General features: G+C 38.2%; 2 protein-coding genes, 1 long non-coding RNA gene and 1 other non-coding gene across 6 annotated transcripts; 3 read left to right on the top strand and 1 right to left on the bottom strand.

Annotated features, from left to right (window-relative positions):
- The first annotated feature begins 89 nt into the window (after positions 1-89).
- TRNAS-AGA (transfer RNA serine (anticodon AGA)) lies at positions 90-171 on the top strand. The gene has a single exon. It is a non-coding gene; the product is annotated as a tRNA-Ser (tRNA).
- A 1515-nt stretch (positions 172-1686) lies between these two features.
- LOC135676481 (two-component response regulator ORR1-like) lies at positions 1687-5537 on the top strand. Its single transcript, XM_065187713.1, has 5 exons — positions 1687-2022; positions 2354-2433; positions 4551-4628; positions 4705-4775; positions 5048-5537. The coding sequence occupies exons 1-5, from the start codon at positions 1869-1871 to the stop codon at positions 5304-5306; spliced, it is 642 nt and encodes a 213-aa protein (XP_065043785.1). The 5' UTR covers positions 1687-1868; the 3' UTR covers positions 5307-5537.
- Positions 5538-6132: 595 nt separating this feature from the next.
- On the top strand, positions 6133-8063 carry LOC108953019 (uncharacterized). The gene is made up of 2 exons (XR_010514310.1): positions 6133-6785; positions 7631-8063. It is a non-coding gene; the product is annotated as an uncharacterized LOC108953019 (long non-coding RNA).
- On the bottom strand, positions 7349-19620 carry LOC103988141 (vacuolar protein sorting-associated protein 9A). 3 transcript variants are annotated; one of them, XM_009406678.3, is made up of 8 exons: positions 19388-19617; positions 16664-16811; positions 15376-15546; positions 11108-11287; positions 8997-9282; positions 7901-8107; positions 7772-7812; positions 7349-7685 (listed from the first exon to the last, which is right to left on the bottom strand). In XM_009406678.3, exons 1-7 carry the CDS (start codon positions 19480-19482, stop codon positions 7787-7789), a joined length of 1113 nt encoding a protein of 370 aa, XP_009404953.2. In that variant the 5' UTR covers positions 19483-19617; the 3' UTR covers positions 7349-7685; positions 7772-7786. The 3 variants fall into 3 exon arrangements, with proteins under 3 accessions (XP_009404953.2, XP_018682423.2, XP_018682424.2); XM_018826878.2 differs by having other exon boundaries at positions 7349-7812; XM_018826879.2 differs by lacking the exon at positions 11108-11287 and having other exon boundaries at positions 7349-7812; positions 19388-19620.
- Between the last annotated feature and the right edge of the window lie 4287 nt (positions 19621-23907).

Here is a 23907-nt window from a genome sequence, read left to right on the forward strand (position 1 = left end):
ATCTCTCCAACAAAGCATCAGCCAAGCACAATTATTAAAGATTGACATAAAATGAATATATATGATTTTATTTGATTGGTGATCACTCAGTGGTCGTGCCGGAGTGGTTATCGGGCATGACTAGAAATCATGTGGGCTCTGCCCGCGCAGGTTCGAATCCTGCCGACCACGTAACAATCTTTTTATATCATATCATTTTGTCGGCGACTCCAAATTCCATAACGGGATAAAAGTTCTTTTGACGCAACGAAGAACTCACACAACCTTCTCTTCCCGACCGTACGTACTCCATGAAATCTTTGACGAAGTAAGAGTGCGTAGCTTTTCTCCTCCGTAATGTCCCCCAAATCTTTGACGAAATACGACTGCATAGCTTTCCGAAGAACAACTCGATCTGATCTTTGATGCCTTTTTTGCTCCTCCAAAGGAGTGGAGTCTCTCTGTACACAGCCTTCCTTCCGAAACCTGCCCTGACGTGACCTCACACAAGCAAGATTCTGTGCCTTCTCATCGGCACTCGCCTCATCACATCGCTTCTGCTTCACCCATTTTGGCTACTTGGCACTGTCGACATGATTCACCAACGGATCGGAACAGTGTTCTGCGGCCAGAACAGCATGTATCCTCGTCCCTGGAAATCCTACTGTCTCGAGATGAACAGCGAGCTTGACTTGGGAGAACGCATCCATGCAAATGCAGCCCCATCTCTTCGCTTTCCGGTACTGCCTCCTTCATTAGTTGCCACAGGTGCACGCATCACAAGCATAATCGCAAACAGCAGCAGCATATTTGCAGTACAGTACTGCCATGTTTGCTTGTCTCTATGAACACAGGTCTTCGAATGATGAAGTCTGCAACAGTGAGACTTCAATGTGGCTACAGCAGATTCTCTCTCTCTCTCTCTCTCTCTCTGAAACGAGGACGGACGGGGACAGAGAGTAATGAAGGCAGGGACATGTCTATTTGCACCCACTGGGTGACAAGGGAACCGACCCAGGATTTCGAGGATCCAACACTGCTTTCAATCTTCCCAAGAGATGTGACAGTAGGAGCAAGGAGTTCTTGCTTCATCTTCCTGCTCTCTCTCCAGGATCAACCCCCACGGACTGAATCCCATCTATTCACATTTGCAGGAGCTTATTGCACTTCGTTATGCATCCATGGGTGTAACAGAGGAGGAGGAGCGGCAGCAGCACTGTCACTTGTGTTTGTGATGGCACTCCTAATTCCTCTCACCTCGCTCTGTATTTTTTGTTCTGCTGACGAAAAAAATGAGTTAGATTTTAAGAACAATTAATTAATTTGTTTTCAGAAAACTGGTGGGATAGGAGGAGGAGGAGGACGAGGAGGAGGAGGTCAATGACTCAAATCCAAAGATTCTCCCGACAACAAAATCTTATAAAGAAATCAATCCGTTCCCCCACTAATGCTTCAGCTGCAGCTCGTAAACAGGGAACAGCCTCTGCGCCTCCCGCTCGCCCCAGGTGTAAACAGTAGTGGGTCCCACGGGATTCGACACGTAGCCTTCCTGCTTGCTCCGAACAGCGACGAGAGGCTATGCTGCCTTCACGACCGTCCATTTTCTCATGACATGGTTTATCATCCCACGATCATCGATTGCTACTCTGTAGGAAACAGCAAATCAAGTATGTTTTAAAATCCTATTCCTGGGACCATATCGAAGCCAATCAGAGATCGACACGAGAGCCAACAGGAGCGGTTGCTGGTTGGGAAAAGACAGGTACGACGACTCCACCCGCCCACGCCATTCTCACCCCTCCCCTCCTCTTGAGAACAAGCAAAGCCACCGCACTCCCTCCTTCTCTCTCGGACATCTCGTGGGAGTTCAGAGAAGGGCGGTGGAGGAGATGGAGGAGGTCAAGGAAGAGGGCGAGGAGATGGACGTAAATGACTGTGGCGGTGGAGGATTGGAGGTGGTGAGAGTGCTGGTGGTGGATGACTCCCCTGTGGACAGGAAGATTGTGGAGATGTTGCTCAGAAGGAGTGAAGGAATTTTTGATGGTAAAATAAGGTTCTATTTCTGTTCAGTACTAATTATTATTGGGGAAGATGTGATTTTTATGATTCGAAATCTCTGTTCTATGTAAATGCTTTTGTCATTGGTCACATGAGTTTGTTTCTGTTCTTAGAATCTCCTTTTTCTTTACATTTTTTTGGGTCAATGCTTTTTCTTGTTTCTATGTGGGAATGAGGTTGACTTGTAGGCTTGTTTGCTACATGGTTAGATGAACTCCTAATGCAGGCAGATCAATTTTAATATATTTGATAAAAAAAGGTTGTTCTTTGTTCTCCATAAAGTTATAACTTTTTCTTTCTTCTTTTCTCTTTCCAGTTGTTTCTGTTGATTCAGGAAAGAAAGCCATGGAAGTTCTCGGCCTCAATGAAATTGAGGCCAAACCACCCAACCATGATGTAAGTTTGTATTATTATTCTCTGAGTTATTTGATATAATAGCCTGCTCTGGCTCTTGGAATTATTGTTTGCTATCAGCTGCATGACACTAAGTTTCTTTGATATGTAATGTGCAACATATGTAGGCGATGAATTAATTCTTGCAATTTCCTTTTAAGAATTGCTGAAGCAAATGCTCAATTGATCGGTATATTCGATAGAAGTTCAGAGCTGATTCGGTTATATAGTTGCTAGAAAAGAAAAAGATATGAAAACAGAAAGATTTTGATGCTGCAGAGTTGAACATGGTTGCGGCATAGCCTCGCATTTCATGATAAGTTTTCGATGTGATGCTGAATGATTCAAGAGTAAACCACATAGTTTTTTGAGCAATTACTTATTAGTTTATTTTAGGTTGACTAATTATTGAGAATTATCCTTTGAACCATTTGCCCAAGCACAAACTTGTGAATAATTCGAGAATAGTTCAACAAATTGTTATATCATATAAAACAGGGACAAACTTAGGGACTTCTGTTTATATCGTATAAAATAGGTATAATCTAAATTGTTATTCAACTGATGTCATTCATCTTTATCAGAATCAACAAAACAGTTACTAAATAATTGCAGCTATCAGTTGGACCAATACATTGAAATGCTATTAACTTCCGAATTTACTTTTGACTCAATCTTGTTGATTAATAGTTACTTCTGAGCAAATTGATGACATCAATGCTTCTTTCAGTTTTCTGAAGCTTCTATTCGATTGCTTAATCTGCAAGCTATGTTTGACTTAATCTGTAAGTTGCAAAATGAAAAAAAAGTAAAAGAAAAAAACTCTTTTAGCTATGTTATTTATTAATCTTGTACCGGATCCCTTTTGATATCTTGGTTCATGGCCTTTTCTCAGTGATTCAATATCAGCCGGTTGAAAATAGAAATCTCCTGGTTAAATTCAAGAAGCAAAGTCATCAGTTTGCATGCCTGTAAATAAGTTGTTCTGAGGATCGATCCTTGCATCACTGCGTTACAAATCCAATTAGATTGATCTTTGCTAATTATACTACAACTTAAAAATACCCTCTCAGAATTTAACAACGTTGCTGTAGCTAGATAATTTTTCCCATGCTAAAAAAAAGTTGTTCAAGAGTCGATGACGATGAAGAGTATTTTGGCATCAATCTTGCTTCACTATCAAGGAAAGGAAAGAAGTGTTCTTCACATTGTTTATGTGGAGAAGGATAAGGAGGAACATGAAAATGTATATAGAAAATTAATGCCTTTCAAAGCACTAAAATAATATTACCTTGCAAGAAGAAAAAGAAAAAGGAATGAATATTATTCTATGGAGAGCAGCTGAATATCAACTTCAACTCAGCAGGCAGTAAGAAGAAAGCATTTTCCAAATGTCAGAAAATGTCCCCTTATAGGTGGAATTTTCAGAAGATTGCTCTCTAATTGCATGAGATCCTTGGTTGCTAATGGCTTAATATTCTTTCCTTTATAGATGATCTAAATGACAAGTTATATGATCTGTAGAAGTAAATATATTATACGAAAGTGTCTGGTACTCGAATGCAATATTGACATTTTCAATCATGATATATTCATAACATGATTTAGATGCTAAAACCTTTTGCTAAATATGCAAGAGTGTTCATTTAAAATCCCATGGAACTTATTATTGTTGTGCTCTTCACTTTTTAACTTTTTCTAAACCTTTAAGAACTCAGTCTCTATCATAAACGATGAGGTAAATGCATTTATGAGGTGGACTGAAGTGACAGCATGGAGGAGGTTCTGTGTGGTTACAGAATATTGATTTAATTGTGGGAACTCATAAAACTTGTAGTGAGGCTTTATTGGATGTTGATTGTCAAAGATATAATGCAAAGAGTCCTCACAATTGGGAGGATAAATGATCTGTTGCACAGTGCAACACTCTAAATCGTTGACCATAAAAAAGGAAGGTATAAAAAGGTTCTTTTGTTTCTGTATTTTGGATGAATTTGTCAAGGTTTTCTTTTTCTCATCCTTTTTACTGTTGCAAAATCTGGCTGTGTGAGATTATTTATGTTGCCTTCCTCACAAAAACGCTGATTCTACCAAAACCTGTCTATTGATATATTCTGCAGGACCAGAAGATTGACATAGTTCTTACTGACTATTGCATGCCAGAAATGACTGGCTTAGACCTCCTCAAGGCCGTCAAGGTATTAATTGTGTTTTTAATTACCTCCTGATTATTGATTATACTCAGCTGAGTATAATTTTCTTTCCATTTCTTAGGCGAATAGCAGCTCAAGATCCATACCGGTAGTCATGATGTCATCCGAAAATGATTCTGAAAGAATCAGCAGGTTTGCTGCTTCCGTTTTCACTGTGAACTTCTTCAAGTTATGATTCTGAGCTTGCTTTAGGTTTTGTTCCAGCTATCTTCCGTATTCCACTTTAATACATCAAATTTTCTCATAATTGTTCAAAGATTTACGGATCAAATGACTCGAGTATTTGCTACATTCTTACTTGCTAGAGATTCTAGTTACTTTGAAGTTCTCCTAAAACAAAAAACCTTCTAAATCTGAGATTGTCATTTTTCATAGTGATTAAATCATCGGTGCTTCTTTTTTAGCTGTCGAGCCATCGGAGCTGAAGATTTCATCCTAAAACCTCTGCAAGTAAAAGATGTTCAGAGGTTAAGAACTTACACCGTACCAATTGGTCCGATGTCCAAGCGAGGTAGTAAGAGGAAGCTGCCGATGGCTCTGATAGCCGAAAGCAATGGCGCAGAGGCACGCCCACTCCTCGCTAAAGTAGCAGCGTTTGGTTCTGCGGTTTTTCTGACACTTAACTTTTGGAGGTCCAGCGTTATGTCTTCATCGTGTAATTAGAATCAACAACCACAAGAAATGTTTTCAGCAGGAAATCAGATGTAAGAAATCTCATAGTCCATTCAATATCAGACTTAAACTGCATTATGTTTCTAGTTTGTGAGGATGGAAACCAGCACTTGTATTCACTGGCCCTTTCTGTATCCGAGTTTGTGAACTTCTACCAATAAGATTTTATGGTGGTTTGCAGAGTAATAGTGATTGAGCCACAAGAGAATTGTTTTTTGTTCACTGTTTTGCCAATGCCCAACCTGAACATGTGGTGTCATATCTCTACCATTATAATGCTCTTTAGATCTTTATGTTCATGAAGACAACTGCCTCTTCAATGCCAACCACTGAGCAGGTGAAAGGAACACCTCACCCTCATAAAGTCTTTACCAACTTAATTAATTAATACATTCCATAAATTAAATTCTTAAGATAAAGAAGATAAAATTTTAGATGCTCAACTTATAATATTAATAAATCATATATATCACTATCAAATTAATATTTTAATTTAAGAAAATTTGTGGGATGTATTGACAATAACCCCATAGAGCCGAACACTTCATATACAATCGCATAAAACTTTCAATGCGAACTTTATCCTAACTTTGCGAATTTTTGTTAAGTTGCTCCATAGGAATGCTTAAAGAAACCGTGTAATTAGATATTGACGGCTGTGATTCGCCATTATGTTTACCTAAATATCCTATGATTGTGGATATCAACGGCTGAGATTCACCAAACTGGGAAGGAACATTGTACCGCTTATGTCGGAGACGGAGCTCTCCCTATAAATAGTGCTCCACCCCATTTCTTGCCAGTTCCGTTAGGAATCTTCTCGACTTGGGTCGTCGCGTTCGGGGTTTCCTTGTTCCCTCCCTTCATCGGCCAAGAAGACGGTGATCGAGGCTGTGGCTCAAGAAATTCGCTGATCTTTCCTTCATCCGAGAACATGGCGCGGGATTCAGATAAAACTCTGTACCTTCTGTAACGATTTTCCTTCTTTTTGCGCTTGAAATCCTATTCGTAGTAGTTCGACATTGTTCTCTGATATTTCTGGACGGATCTTGTTGTGATACACGATGATTTGTAGATGTGGCGATTGTTCAACATCTTGTACGATTACTGATCTTTTTTTTTATTATTGAGGTTGCAGATCACCAATTGTAGCGTCCTCTGCGAGATCATCGAGGTCCATTACGTTAAATTTTGCTTAGTGTTTATTCTTTTAGGTTTTGCGGATTGTTCTGGCCATCTGTTAAGGAATTTTCTTGTGGTTTGTAGTTGTATGGATAGTTTGGTATTGGTGGGAAATTCTGTTTTTAGTTCTATGATTGGTATTGAGGGTTGTCTTTGTGTTGAGTTGATTGCATCTCATATGTGTGTGTAGGACCAGAGCTTTTTCTTTACCATGGGTGCTCCATTTTGTGTCCTTGTTTTGGCATATGGGAATCTGCTGCATCCTTCTTGCTTTTGGAGTGCTGTTTGGTAATGTGCAATCGATTCGCTTGAATTTATGCTTTTGATTTGCAAATCTTTAGGTATCGTAAGTAGATCCTGTTGTTTTTTGTTTATTTGAGAAGAAATATGCATTCCTGATCATTCTGATGGCTATCAAATTGTGTTCGCTAACTTGGTCTTTATAAAGAAATCACAGGTACACCTGTTTTTTATTTGGTTTAATTGCAGTCATTTCAAGACTGTTGTCAGAAGCTGTCCATTGATGAAATTTGTCCTGTTATATTACGTATTCTACCGAGGCATAGCATTCCAATGTACAATTCGGCAAAGTCTTTTTTTTCGCTCAAAATTTATTATTTTTCGTTTTGTTCCCGTCAATCTTTCTTTGATGCATTTTTTTTCATCGTAAGTTCTAGACAAGTACCTTTTTATTTAAATCCGAGTCATTAACATTTTTGTTGAACAATTTTTTAGGATTAGGAAGCAAATGTTACGACAAGCTTGAAAAGCAAAGGTTACGTTGAGAAGCAAATGGTACGACATGCATGAAAAATATTTAGGATTAGGAAGCTCGCGACATACATAAAAAGTGAATTAGGATTAGAAAATTCTCTCTTTTATATGAGTGGAACGAAAATGAGAGCAATACACATACAGATTGATGTCTAAACCGATGCTGGTTTGAAAAAAACAACATTCGTTGATTTATTTAGCCACACATTTCTAATCATATGGTCAACGAGCATATCTATATTGGTTTGTGTCAGGAGTTGCTGAGTTTATACGAAAGCAGTTGTTCTGACTGTTTCTAAGCACAAAACAAATCTGATGTGGTACTTGCATAATGGATTTACATGTGATAACCGCACCAGCTAATGGAGGAGCAAAGGATGAGATGGCTTGCGGTCAACCTTACAGCGGAGCAGCCTGATGCACGGATTAGATTAGAAGCTTGCGCACAGACATACACAACTCTGTGACCATTCTACAGCACTCGTAGATTGGGAGTGTACCTAATTGAATGCCATTCACCTTGTGCCTCCACTGTTGCCAGCTGCAGAAAACAACCGACACCAGACACCATACATAATCTACCAGGTAAAATAAAGGAAGAAGCAGGATGTAGTTTGTTCCATTCTTACCTTGCTCCAACTGTTGCTCGATCTTTTCCTTCATATCTTGACGTTGGTGATTGTTGAGGAGCTGATTTTCGTCTATGGAGAGCTGCCTCAGAGCCTCTGACAACTTTCTGTACTTAGTTACCACTTGCTTATACAAGCCAAGCAACTGCTGCACGTCCTCCAACCGTAAGTCCCGTGCTTCTGCCTCCATGAACGGATATCCATTGCCTGCAAAATCCAGAACAAAGAATTTAACCTCTGAGCGAAAACAGATTTCTTTTCTATAGCTAGCAAAATACACCTGAAAAACAAGCCTGATTCCAGTCATCCCAACAAAAACACACCCCAAAAAAGAAAACATACCTAGAACATAATGGGTGGTAAATAAATGATCATACCAAAAGAAACTGCAAAAGCATCAAGAACGGACAGAAAGAAATACCCCAAATTTCCCTATCAGTCCATCAGCTCAAAAGAATCCGAGATGAGGAAAATAATATTGAATTTTCGGTGCTCTACACATCATAAATCCATTAGCATGAGTTGATTTATTATGCTGACCAGGACAAACAAAAAAAAAACGACACTACCAAAATATTTAACATTGGATGCACCACATTGATTAATCGAGAACATATACTGATGTGTGAGAAAACCAGCACAACTTTCATGACTAGATCATGCAAATGAGATGAGCAGACAAACACAGGTATCTGGCAATTATCTTTTATTTCACATTATAAAGGTACTTTAACAATGGGTTGAAGCTACTACGTGATGACTGCATGGCTTATTTGGGTTGAAGCTACTGCAAGAATTTGCAATGCTTCACAATGATACTATCTGGCAATGACATTAACTCTGCTGTTTACACTGAGTCCTAACAGATTCATGAAAAGTCATTCGTATATTAAGGGTGATTCATAGTGCCAGACAAATTTGCTGTTTCGATAAGGTCATTTATGATGCATGTACTAAATTAAGAGTAGGTAGTGTTCAATAAGTTACAGACTTAGTTAACAGACACTCTATCATTGAGATTGTAGTCACAGATTGCTACATGATTTTTTCAAATTATGATTTAAGCACATTTATCAAGAAACATAATATAACTTACCTTCAACATAGATATACTTGTTTCTCACGATAGGAGGGCTGCCTTCTGAAAGTTGGAATGTACCACTAGGCTCATTGACAGTGATCTCACTAGCCAACCTTGCTAATTGCATGTTCCTGTGAAATTCACTCTCATCCATGGACAGTGAACTGGCATTGATATTTGTTATAAATGTTTTTGCTGAAATGAGATTGGTAAGGTAGTATTCCACTTCTGAGACAAGCTTGGAATGCTTCCTGTAGAGCTGAACAAATTTAAGGTTGGAATGCAACTGGGGTGGATTGGCCTACATGTATTCAAGAAAGAAACATAAATAACAAATTTCATTCATCTGATCAAGAGAATGCATGTTAAGGTTCAAACAGACAGCAGGCCAATTGTTCCATGGTAAGAATTAGACTAGTCCTTGACAGAGCTTCAAGTGCAGCCATGGAATAGACATTAGAAAAGCTCAAGGTCAGAAAAGGCAAACTCTGCCTTGGAGAAGAGACATCCAAGTTCAGTCAAAGCAATACTAAAGAACTATTTTACAAAATCTCATTAACAGCTCAATTACTATAGGCAAACACTTTGCAACCATAAAGTAGATCTTTTAAAGAAAATATTAGATGATGTTACAGTAAAGGATTAAAATTCCGCCCATTTTGTCTCATTCCATGCAGAACAATTTGTTTTGATGAGGAAATGGAATTGTCATAATGGGGTTCCATGAAGATGGTGAGCCCTGCACTTAAAATGGTGTTGTTTCTGTGTTTTACCAACAAACCAGTCAAATTTGGTCATATCAGTGCGTTAATGAACCAGTAACTTTAATGGTTTGAAGTGTCCAGCAGCTTATGAAAGGTCAAGGTAGCATTTTTCTTTCCACAAGATGGGTCATAAGTTGCCACCACAAGCACTTCTTTTTTTTTTTCCTGTGAAATCATGAATCAGTCTGCAAGGCCATCCAAGCCAGGTCAACAACCACATGAGGCAACGTTGAGCCTATCCTCACCAAGATTGAAGGTTTTGGTTGGACCGACTAATACCAACTGCTATTCACCAGTCTGACCATAAGCCGAAACATGGACCAGGAAATTTTCTTGTTCCAATTCCACTTTGCCTGGTATTTTTACTGGTTTCTAGCTATAACAATAAACCTATGGGTGTTGGTACCCCATCCATTGGTTTCTCATCTTCCTTAACTGATTTCACTATCACTTCCTTTCCTCTCCATTGTTGAACCATTCAACTTTCTTAACGATTCCACTTGATTTTTCTCTACTAGTATGTCATTATTGTTGTTGAACCATTGTATATAGTTTATGGAGAAACTACATGTATCATCTTATACAGTGGAAAATATTGGAATGACACTCCTGATTTGAGCCCTTTAGAGATTGGATAACTCAGATAATGGTTTAAAAATATTGAGCATATTATATGGCTCTGTATTTATTGGTGTGACTGAACCGGTCAATAGACAACCTGTTTTTGTTTAGCTTAGGTTTAATACTCACCACTAGCATGCCATGTACAGGTTAGCACGCAACAAGAAACATAGTGTGGAAGCACAAATAACCTTGTTTCTTTGAATCCAAACATGGTTCTGACAGTTACATTTCAAAATCAAATAATGTCAATTTAAAGCTCAACAGAGATCTACATCTTAACAATGTTGAGTTTAGAACAACTGCTTATTGCTGACATCCTTTAATAGTATAGTAATATACAGTTGATTTATTCAGGGCTTGCTATTGTTAGCAATAAGAGCATGTCAATAGAGTTCTGGCATGGCAAGATATAGTGTCATTTCAGTTGTTTGGCATTACCACTATGCCAGCCAGCAGAAGCAAAAAAAGGGCCTATTCATTGATATATTGGTATTTTCAGAATGAGTTAATAGATGGCATGTTGAAGTACATTGATAGCAGAGTAAACTTTTTTGGTGTATGTTATCCTACAATAAACACCCACCAAGAGGACCTAAGATATAAGTTTACAAGCAACAACAGCAAGAAACAGCACAGATAATGAAATAACAAGGGATTTCTCAGAATTATTAGAAAGAGAGCTTACTTTGATAGTAATATATACAAAACTGGAAGAAAATAAGTAGAAAGAGAGCTTGCCTTGATAGTAACATATATAAGAATAGGAAGAAAGTCATCAGCCCCAGCTGGTGTGTGATTTGTTGTCATTGATATATCGAGCAATAAATTGTTTATGATGCGGCAGCAATTCATAATGCAGAGAAGCTTATCTCGGGGAGCTTTAAAAAAATTAATTTTCTGCAGCTCTTTTGCAGCAAACTGGTAACCAGGGAGAAAGAAAATTAGTCAAAGCATTCGATAAACAAAAACTAAAAGCTAATAGGTTGTTGCAAGATGCAACTAAAATCACATTGCAACACCTACATTGCAATTTATAAAAGAATCATAAAAAATCTGAAGAAATCTATTCTTGATGTGCAGCTCTCGTAAATTTGTTATGTTATGGGTAAATCAGTGATTTAAAAAACGCTAGACGTCAAGGTCCAAAAACGCCCGAGGCGCTAGGCGCTCGCCCGAGCGAAGCGAAACGCTAAAATATAAAAATATATAAAATAAATAATAAATATAATTATTTAAAATTTTAAATAAAAATATGTTATTAAATTAAGAAAATCTAAGATACAAAATCACAATGTCACATTAACAAAAAGTTTCAAAATTCAAAACAATAAAATTTTACATCAAAGTCATTCATCATAATCAATATTATCGTCATTTTCACACAAATCATCTTCATTGAATTCGTCCTCTTCCTCTTGTCTTTCGACTCCTTCCTCTTCATCAAAATATGTTTCATTCTCTATGTCTTCAACAATAGCAGGAGCCGAGCCTGATACTTTTGCACTACATTATGGCCTTTCGGATCCTTCAGATAATTATACCTCCTTGCAGGATCTTTTTTTTATGCCATTAGAAACTATTGAGTTGCTCTGCACACTTGCCATTTATCCTGAAACCTAACAATAATTTCAAATAAATAAAAATTAACAGTATTAAAATCAAAATAATATATTATTAATCTAATAAATACAAATACATTACTGTTACTAGTATACTGTTAACAATATACAGTATACTGTTAACAGTATACCTTCGAAAGAGGAGAAGGAAGAGGAGTGTAAGGGAAGACCAAGGGTGCAACAACAGTGGTAAAAGTGAGCAGCGGCAGCGAGAGCAGCGAGCGGCGACAGTGGCAACGGCAGCAGCGGCGGCGAGCAACGGCAGCGGGAGCGGCGAGTGGCGACAGCGGCAGTGGCAACAGCAGCAGCGGCAGTGGCAGCGACAACGACAGCGGTAGCATGAACGGCGAGCAAGGTTAGGGTTGGGCAGCGACAGCTGATATCGATGCTTTAGTTGGTTCGATTGAACCAACAAAGCACCGGAGACCGGACCAGACCTAAAACGCTGGTTCGATCGCCTGATTTAACCCAGGCGCTCGCCCGAAGCGCCCGGCGCCTGGGCTCGGGCGAGCGCCCAAGCGGCGCCTCTTTGAAGCGCGCTGCCTGGAAGTGAAGCGAGGTGCTCGGGCCTTGCCTCGCCTCACCCGAGCGCCTAGGCGAGCACCCGAGCGCCTATTGAAATCATTGGGGTAAACTAAGTTTAATTTTAGCAGCCACTCACAATATTAATTCTCAAGAGTTGTGCCATATTCATGACCAAATAATGTCTAAAAACACTGTGACACGATCAGTTGCAGTTGACTTAATTTCTTTTAACATTGTTTCCTCAATCTCACAAGCTTAATTGGTTACTCAACATTGTTGAGTCTAGCATGAAGCCATTGATCAGCATTGCACATAAATCCATCCTCCACCAGATTTCATCAACGATACTTATTATCTGATATAGAGTAGGAAGCCTTTTCTCTTGTTGGAAACTGATGCCATCAAAGAGTCCACTCTAAAGCAATGTGGATGCTGGCACTAGCATCATGCATTGTAGAAAATAGCATATGTAAAGAAGACATGCAATTAAGTTTCACTGCTCTAGAAGAAAACAAACAAATCACAGTCGAACTCAATTCATCATAAGCATCAACCATAGACAGCGGCATAATAATTTCATAAAGAAAGCATGGCGGCCACCACTTTTAAAATCTAAATAATTCCAACCATAAACTTGATTCATGAATTTCTTTTTTTGTTTTTCAGCTAAATTTAAGTTTTTCAGCTAAATTTAATTTTGTCAAGGGCAATTTGAGTGGATCATCTTCACTTTGAATTGGAAAAGGCTCTTTTGATCTAGTTTTATTGGCTCTAAATAGAACCATGGCTGGTGCAACCTATTCCAAGATAGGAGGGTGTAATTCTAAATCTTCTAGTTGAATTTGTTGTCCTTTTATGATGGCTTCAAGCATCCCCAGATAAATGTGTTTGGTGCATTTCCTATTCTCGCAAGAGATTGTTCAATATATTCAAGTCTTGAGTAAAGCGACAAATTGACATCTTATTTTAGCTTCCATATTATCTAGTGCAAACTCAAGTGCTTTTATATCATAACAATAAGATACCATAACTTTTAGATGGCCATTGCAGGAATGTCCATCCTGACATCAAGCATTCCAGTAAAAATAAAACATGTCAGGATAACATATTCATGTTCTGGAGGTAGAAGTGAGATGGGTAAGAAGCTGTGGCCGGTAAGCAAAATGCTTGAGGAAGAAACCAATGTTGGCGGACCACTGGATTGCCACATCACAGCCAACACATTGATGTACTGGCAGAACAGGAAAGACAGAAAATTGTGCAAAAAGAAAAAAATCACGAGTAACTTGATACCAACAGTCTTTCTTTTGTAGATCCTTTTTTTGATTTCCAAGTAATATGGCATATCAAAATACTCTATTAGACACCCAAAAGATATAGAAGCTTAGTTCCCTTAAACTAACAAAAACAGACACTAATCTTACCACATGATTCTTCCTAAAGTAGAAACAAAGCTTCAGATATAGATCCAAAGATGGAAAACAAAAAGGGACTTTATTACTTTATTAACTTGATCCGAGAGCATAAATTTTTGACTTGGCTTCTAGACTCAAATCTGATAAATTAAAATTAAACTGAACCTACTAATTAATTATACTGATACAAATCTCAGCTACATCACAATGACAAGCTACAATCATGTCTAGCATACCCCTCCATTGCAAGCTATTGCTAGGTGAGACAATACTCATCATTGCTGTCAAAAGAAAAATCAAGGTTAAAATGAAACAATAGATGGAGTCCGCTGGCACTAGCAAGTGTTAAAGAAAAAGAGGAGAAAAATAAGAGGATAAAGAGGTCAGCTAGGTAAGCACCATCCCTCACTGAGCCCATCACTGAAGTTGACTCTAAAGTGGAGCGGAAGTTGAAAAAGGGAAAGCCATTGGGATTTGATTGTTGGAGAAGAGGAAGAGATGATAGTGGAAACAAGAGAGAAAGCAAAATTGGAAACACATTCTAATGTTTTCCCATATGGTCATCTGAACATCCTCATGCTTTCAAATTAACCCTTCTAGCTCGTTTACAGGTTTGAAAAATTCTTGGCTGAAATGCTAGTCCACCGGTTCAGATAGCCAATCCAACAGATCCTGATCCTCAGTCCAATGGTCAATAATCACAACCCTGCTCCTAACTTTGGCCCGGCTGGGTTTGTTGGTTACCATTACAGAGCTTCTCTTGTTCCATTCTGTATGAAATTATAAACTCATAAAGACAGAAATATCAGTTTCTGAGCCCCATTCAGTATCCGTATTTAAATTTTAAAACTCCAGAAAGATACATGGAGGAAAGAAAAGTAACAAGAATTTAATAAAACTAGGAATATATTCACAATGATCATAGTGAAAACAAGAGAAAATGATACATCAACAAAATTTGGTAAAGTATACATATCAAGGTCTTAAATATTAGTCAGTCATATATGTACCCACCAATATTCAACTGTCCGATACCACCCCAACCAAGGATCAGTACCGGGCTATATAGATTGTAAGTTGTCAATATTTTTTAAATATTTTTTATAATATCAACAATACAGATCACTATATTGCTCTCCAAGAAGTTGCTGGAACTGCCTTTGGACAGAGATCTAAATCTTAAATATATAACCAAAAAGACTTCCACATTGGGCTCACTAAAGAAAACACAACACCAGTACACTTTAATCATGTTAACAATGTTTCCCAACTTGTAAAAACTACTAATACAAATGTCTATGCAAATTAATTTCTACTGTCTTCTAATGAATAAGCTACACGTTACTAAGTCTTAATAAAATAATGAAAAAATATACTAGCAGAAATTGTAATCATTTCACTGTTGTGAAGAAAGTATACTTGCAAACTATGAGGACATCATGTATACCAGCCATGAAGCTTCATTCTGAAAAACTCTAGGCACATCCAAGTGATCTGGCTTAATAAAATGCTGCAACAAGCAAATTTTCTCTGAAATCTCAAGGTCCAACTTCGCATCTTCTGAGGAGGAAGCAAATGTATGAGTGAACAACTTTGTCATGATATACTTTTCTAAACCCTGCATAGCCAAAAAGAAAACGTGATACAAGTAGAATTGAAACATGATCGAGTAAGATTCAGGAAACATGGCTAATTGACATTTAACTCAACAGAAAAACAAGTGCTAAATAATCAGATAATCAATCCTGCATAATGAAACACAAGTGAACTGAAGAGTTACTCAAATGGCTGAATCCTAGATTTATTTTCACTACAGTTGATCCACTCAAGACATATATTTGATTACCTCAACAATCTCATCCCGTGTACAGCCAGCTTTCACTGTTCTACCAATTTCGAAGTGATTTTCAGAAGCTCAACTACTGACAGATAAACTAAAGAGAGGTCTCAGGCAACCATTACAAAAGGACCAAAGAAGACAAAGCCTTCTCCTAAAAGGATAATATTATTATTTTATTTCTTAGTCTATCTTTTGTTGAACATTGTTAACAGGGCAAATTTCTTCAAGGGTTCTGGTATGATGTCAGGTATGTAAATCAGATCCAGACTTTCACCAGAAGTTTTGTATATATATGTCAACAATAACATTCGTGTGTATGAATTTACTACTATGCTAAATGGATTATTTTGATTTTTCCTGACCTCAGAACTTATTTTAAGTTAACATGACTTTGCAAATTTGAACATAAATTTTGTAGATCAAGCTTTTTTCCTGTTGAATGCAAGTCAAGCAAAGCTAAAAAACAGAAATATATAAGTTCTATCATTTGTAGGCAATAAAAGAGTAGCAACCTAATCAAGATTCTTGCATGCCACTATTTCACAAGAAAAAGAAATCTGAATGCATGAAGGGTTTTTATAAAGCTTCAGAGAAGTGATTGAAGATACTACAGTAATACCTCAGTAAAAAACTAAGCGAAAATGAGCTAATGAAGTTTGCAACCATTTGTTCAATAGTCAAAGTATCCCATAAATTGAAGCAATAAACTGTCAAGAAGAATAATCAATGAACAATCTATTTTGCACCTTGTCTATGATAAGCCCTATGTTTCAAACACTACTAATTTTGGTATTTTTAAGTTTTATATCACAAGTGCCAATAAAAAATCTAATAAATAAAAATTAATACACGAAAGTTTCCACTTATCTATATGCTATGTCAGCAGAAACACTACCTCAATTGCACTATCTATTTCCTCATATGTGGCATGAGCCCACAAGGGATGCTCCTTGATGGTGGTCTCCATTATAGTAAGAAAATCTTGCACCTTGTTGCCATCATGTTCAGCATTGGAGGTTTGAAATGGGAACGATATGACAAAGCTGAAAGGCAATGTTAGACACTTTCAAGTCATCAATCTATTATAGAAGTTCCACACACAAAGATCTGTCATTTATTAATATGGTGCTGATAAAATATGGGCACAATGATAATCAATAAACTGTGCGTTAAACATTAAAAAAAGAAAGAAAATATAGAAAGAGAACAAGTCTGGGGTAGGCAGAGAATTTGAAGAAATTACAAAAAGAGAGCAAAACATATATATAAAAGGCCTCGGACAACATAACTTTAATTTCTCAGTTATCAAATCAAAACCAACTACAACCATCTGCATGCCTCTTTGTTTGAAAATTATCCTAGAACAAAAATGCAATTTAGCTTAATCCTATACTCAATTATGACTAGATTACAACATAATTTATGTTCCTCCACATTCATCTCATCCTTGAGACTAAGAATCTCTATTACAAAATGACCTACTCATAATCACATCAAAGTAGATTGTGCTGCAAAATCCAGTGAACATAACAGTTATCACAAACAATTCATCACCAAATCTTCTCTGCAATTAATCGATTTATCATTTCATATATATTCCACAAAACATGAATCCATCAAATTAAATTCCATACTTGTATCAGATGCATCTCAAAGATCAAACCCAAGAAATCAAACAATATATATTGAAAGAACAAGGTATCGATGGACCATTTCTGAGAACCACATATCCTAACAGGCTACTTGCATGGAGAGGAGAGAAGAGGAGAGGAGAGACTTGGAAAGAAGTGGATACTCTCATTTTGATGCAGTACTTGTAACTTTCTCCCATCAATGGGAATGAAATGGAAAGGCCCTTTAATCTTTCTCTTAAAAAGTTGAGAGATTTGGGTAAAAGAAAGAAGGACAGTTTCTCGGGAAAAGCCTCATATTTCTGGGTCTTCCCAGATAAGCCTAATGTTTCCAACACCTGCAGAGAGCCCCAACTTTTTCAAAAGGATACAATTACCCTGGCTGACAGCTGACAGCTGACAGCAAACAGCAATTACAGTTGGGTTTCCCACCGAAATGCTTTTAGTGTGGACCAGTTGTTTAATCAAACTATTCGAGAACTAAACCAAATCAGTCATAATGTTTTTTGAACAGAATTTAAGTGCATTTGTTAAGTAATAAAAAAATTTCATAAGTCCATTCAAGAAACATTGTGATTAGGAAATGTCTCATCTTTTTTATTGTCATTTATTTCTTCCATGATAAATGGAACACAAACATTATAAGTGTTTACAGAATATACAAAACATAAATTTAAGAATAACTGGAGAAAAATGAGGACATGTAATCCTTTACTTTGAAAAATGCCAAAATCTTCCTAATTTCTATCCAAAACTAATTAGATTCTCATATAAATCATTTTATGAGACCTCAAAAACCTAAATGAAGTTCCGCTGGTTAAGTTTGTTGTAACTAAAACCAAATAAGTTCTGTTATAGTATTTTTATACAAATTAATTGTATTTTGTTTCAGTAATAAAAAATATTATAAATCTATTAAAAAAATACTATAACTGAAACTTGTCTTCATGTTTTCTATCATCATTCTTTCACAATAAGACATAGATATTGTATATTTTTAAAATAATATAGGCTCAAATTTAGTGGGAAAAAGAGGATTTGTTATCCTTTATTTAAAATGTACTAAAATATCCCTAAGTTCCATCCAAAACTACTCAAATTCTCATAAAAGTTATATTATGAAACCTTGAAATTTATAAAAAAGATTGATAATTAAGATTGGTGGGAATTTAAACTAACTGAAACTTGATTATATTGTTTATCAACAAAGTTAAAGTGTCTTTTAATCACTGAACCAAACCACTGTAGGTCTATTCAATTTAGCATTTTGACTAATTTGATTGAAATACTGGTCTACCCCAATCAGGTGAAGTTCAGCATTAACGGTTGGCAGTTGTACGATTGTTTGTTGTCAGCCAAGGAAATTTTGTTCATGTAAAAAAAGTAAAACATGGACTTGATCAGAAAACGCCCAAAAATCTAAAACTTTTATTGTAAAAATCGCACAAGAATTATAAGTGTTCATTTCAATTCAAAAGAAATGAAGTTTCTCTCTCTCTTCTTGTTTCATTTCCTTGCTTCCTCTTCTTTCTTTTATTTTGCTAAAGAAACACATGAAGGCTAAATCCAAAGAACTGGTGACTGGAAGAACCTATAAAGCCATCACAAACAGATCCAATCATCAAAACACTAGAAATTTATATTTAAGAAAACTAGAACCGATAATCTCACTTCCAAGAACCACAACTCCAATTCGAGATTTACAAACTAAACCCTAAAGATTGAACAAAGAATGACCAAAAGAAACACAAAAATTACAACTCAAGGAATTCCGAACTAGAATGTTACCAAATCCATCAAACAAACAGACCCAAATATCCAAAACCTAGAAAACCCACGATCCCACCTCCAAGAACCACCGCCAGCAATCAAATTCCAGAACCGGTAACTAAACCCTAAAATCTAACTAAAGAATCGCCGAAAAGGAGCTCCAGTGGCTGTCAAGATTCAGGGGGAAAAAAAAGGTCAATACAAAGGTGGGAAAGGACCTTTTGATGGAGCGGACGAGATCGGCGGCAGCGGGTCGGCGCATCCGATTGAGAAAATCGTAGAAATTAGGGTGGGAGACATGTGAGGGTTCCATCGAAATCGGAAACTGGGATCGGCTGCGATCGCGACTGCCATCGCCACTTCGTGTGTCGCCTCCGGCCGTCAATATATAAAGGAATAGAGCACGAACAGAAGAAAGGGTGCTCGAGGAATGTTAGTTGTGACTCGCGCGCGCGTAGTTAATGTTAATGGAATCGGATAACGCACATATATATATATATATATATAGGGTATTTCTCATCCAATACCTTTCATTTTATTCTTTTAATAATATTTTTATTTTTATAAAAAAATACTTAAATTCTTCCTCAAAATTTTTTTCACTTATTGTAGTATTTTGGTCACCATAATTAAAATAGTATAAAATTACTTGAGAATACTGTGAATAAGCTAAATGAAATCAAAACACATTGATAATGATTTGATACATCATATTATGATTCAAATAGGTATTTACAATAGTTTAAAAAATATTAAATAAAATAAAAAATTAACTTGTTACAATGTTGTTACCATCATAATAAAAAAAATATAAAATCTACTCAAAAACACCGTAAATAATTCCTAACCTTAATCAAACTAACTATAAGCCTAAAAATATAATATCATAATGATTTATGAGCAATGACAATCGGAGAGACAAAATATGATGTTATTTATCATATTTTTCAATAACATTTACAGTACTTTCAGTACCTCAATAAAATAATATAAATATTATTAAGAAATACTATAAACAAACCAAATGAAAACACTATAACAATCTAAAACCAATAAAAAATAAGCAAAAAAAATTGAGTCATATTTTTTATGTATTTTAATTAGGAGTACTATGGGGATATCGATTGAGAATATATATATATATATATATATATATATATATATATACATATATTATCCTTATAGTTTTATGAGAGGAATCATTAATTTATTATTAACCAAAAGGTTCAACAAAGTTTGGGATAAGATAGAAATCTTGCTCTCAATCAATATGATTCACGGGTTTTGAGATGAATTATTCCTAGCGAAGGTATCCGATGTGATGTTCCCATAGTGTCGTTATATGTACAGTTGCATGCATTGATTTCTGTGCATAATTGAATGTTTTGGGCTTTTGTTGTATGATTGTTTAGAATTTGAAATATTTATCTTTATTTTTGCATCCATTGAATCTTAGATTTTGATAATAAATGTTTATGTTTTAATTTACATTTTCAGTGATGCAGGATGCTTCGATCAAGATGAGATAATTAAAGCAGGAAGAATCATGTTGTGCCGGAGGAAAACATGTCAGAAGATTGAACGTCGGACGGGTGGATCGGTCGACGTATTGACAGAAGGCTTCAGGCCATGGATTCAGGCATCGGGCCAAGAAGAGCGGATATTGCGCTAAGGATATCGGAGTTGCGGAGTCAACTGACCAATTGAGCAATAAGCCACAAGAGAGAACGATGCGCCGAAGAATCAGACGAAGTGTCGAGGGACCAATGACATGCCGGACAACATGATTAAATGCTTAGTATTAATTGTTTAGATCGAAGTATATTTTACATGTGCAGGATTAACTACGATAGCAAGGCATGAAGCAAAATGAAGTCCCGAAGTCAAGAACGCGATTTCGTTGGGAGTTCGAGAGTTTGTCGGAAGTCCGGACGTTCGTCGGATGTTCCATCGGAACCGGCCGAGAAGTCTCGGAGCTTGCCAGAGAAGCTCGTCGGAACTCACCAAGAAGATCGTCATGAAGTCCAGGAGCTTGCCGGGAGTCCACCGGAACATTGCCGAGAGATCGTTGGAAGTTCGTCGGAAGATCACTGGAAGCTAGCCGGAAGAATAGACATAGGGACTTGTTTAGCTTTACAAATGTTTTAGGATTTCGTAGTTAGCACGTAATTGGGCTTGGATTTGGGCCAACCTAATTAGGGGCCAGTTAGGCCCATGTAAGAATTGTGTTGGGCCCAATAAGAGGCCTAAACAGTGCCCTAAGAAGTCTCACCGTCGTAGCACAGTCTTCGAGACTATGTCAGGCGGTGGTACTGCCAATCTGGGCGGTTGTACCGCCCCTGGTAGGGTGTCAGGCGATGGTACCACCCAACAATGCCCCTCAGGCTGTCACGGACTTAGCTGGATTTGCCTAAGTCATGCGGCACCCTTGCGTGTCCGCCCGCAAAGGTCAGCCTCCCGAAGCCTCCCATTGTCCCTTAGAACCAACAAAAGAGAGAACGGGTTAGAGAAAACGCCTCAATCGGGATCCACAAGTAAACATCTTAGAAAAACACTTCATAGACAATGCAAATTACAAACAGACTTTACAAGCTCTGAACAGTGGCACAACAAAGGGTAAAATGGTCCATTACAGATCGAAAATCTCTCGCACGTGTCCACATGACACAACCTTTATTTACAAGCCTAAAGAGGCCACCAACCCAACTAAAATGAGACTATTAAGCCTTCAGCCGCCCCTCTACATGTTGTACAAGGCATGAACATGCCAAAAGACACGGACATACATAAGCATTACATCAAACATCTTGTTTAGAAGTTTGTCTGTGACATTCTCCCCCACTTATTCCTTCGACGTCCTCGTTGAAGCCTTTGTCGCCATTGCAACTCCTCGCCTTTGCTGAGTCTTCAATCTTCTGCTCCAGCTACAATGCGCCTCTTGGCTCCCAACTGCTCTCCGCTGCTGTTTTTGAGTTGTCGAACCTTTGATCTGCCATTCTGCTTCAACTCACCAATGACTCTGACTCTGGTGTGGGGTTGGCTGAGTTATGTTATCATTGTTGATTTCTGCGGATCTCCCAGATGAAGGAAAAGACCATCCTTACTGCGCCAGTCTCTCAAATTCCATATACTGCTTGAACTGGGTGGATGCTTGTTGGAGCTTTAACGAGCATCGTCTCGCAAACTTCTGAAGTTTTGGGTCCTTCCTCTACAAAATTTGCTCATTGACTCTTCTTTCACTTAGTTGTCGCATCCAAGTAGGTTCGCATCACTTTCACTTTCGATTGACATTTCGTTGGGAAATGAAGCGGACAATCTACTCTCAGTAGCACTGATCACCGTTGGTGAGGATTTGACAACTATTGTCTTCCATTATCTTCGAAGGGTCTTTGAACTTGTGCAGAGCTCCTCTGCTGGATAGACAAGAGAATTGGAGTACTCGGTTTCGCCCATTCTCTTAAGGGTTGAGAAGGTAAAGGTTACTTGACTTCGCCCACCTCCTCCAGGTTGTACTCCATGCATCGAGCTGGTTACTAGCCTTCGCCTGCTCTTTGCTCACACTTCTGAAGCACTTGAAGTGTTTGCACTCCTTGCGTTGAGTTAGTTACTGTGATTCACCTTCTCAATGCCATCAAACTTCTGGAATGCAGGAAGTTTTCACCCCAACTTGGAGTAATTCTCTCATAGGTTTGGTCGCCTCTGGGATTGTACCGCCTTCTCCATCAACCCTGCCTACTACTCCACTGAGTAGCAAAGGTACAGCACCGCGTATTGCCTGCTTCGTTCCTTGGTTATGCACTCTTGCATGACCCGAAGTCCTTCACTTTCGGCTATCTTGATGAGAAGCACATTGACACCGGTCTTACGAAGTTCCTCGGCCTCTGCCCTTTAGCCTTGTCTCGGTACTTGGAGATTGCCTCTGCATGCTCCACCTCCTCGGCCCCTTTCACGACCAAGCGCTCTCCCTCCATGAGAGCAAGGGATCAATGACTTTCACGGAAGTCCCACCTCTGCGGTACCATGGCGCTGCCATGCCCATGGCACTACTATCCGTCGCCTCGCATCTGCATCCCTTTTCTTCGCAATTAATAGATATGCCTCTATGGCACTCCTCCGAGTTCACCTCCATTCTAACTGATGCTTGATTTTGGGTAGCTAAGTCCCTCTGGACTCGTCGTCGCTTCCTCGCCCCTTTCAACCCCCTACTTTAACACCTCTGTGTTCTCCAAGCAGCTCTCCTTTGGTCGATGGAAAGACAGACTGCAACTCCCATGCATGGCCTCTGCCATCGCATTATAGAATTTGCACCGATTCTGTTCTCCTTAGCTTCCTTGGTAGCAACGTTCACTTACTCGGCCTTGTCCTCTGACTTGCCGGGCTCCCTTAAGCGAATATGAGCTCTGGAGCAGTCCAACTCTCCAGCTGCTTCGATCATACTTCTACATGATCAAGTCCCTCCCATGGAACTCACTGGTACTTGCATTTGAACATTTCCCTTGGTCTAACACAGCCCCCATATGCTGATGACCAAGGCTTTCATCCGATGCAAAATTCGATGCACGCACGAAAGACCCACCTCTGCGGTACAATGGCCTTCACTCCTTGAATCCATAGCCCTTCTTGCCATCGTGTTGTTCACCGAAGTGGAGCTTCCAATAGCTCCCGATCATACCTCTGTATGATCTAGTCCCTCACGGGACTATGTCGTGTGTATTGCATTGCCACGAACTGTTCCACC

This window comes from Musa acuminata, chromosome BXJ1-6 (genome assembly GCF_036884655.1).
Source record: "Musa acuminata AAA Group cultivar baxijiao chromosome BXJ1-6, Cavendish_Baxijiao_AAA, whole genome shotgun sequence".
In the NCBI taxonomy this organism is placed as follows: Eukaryota; Viridiplantae; Streptophyta; class Magnoliopsida; order Zingiberales; family Musaceae; genus Musa; species Musa acuminata.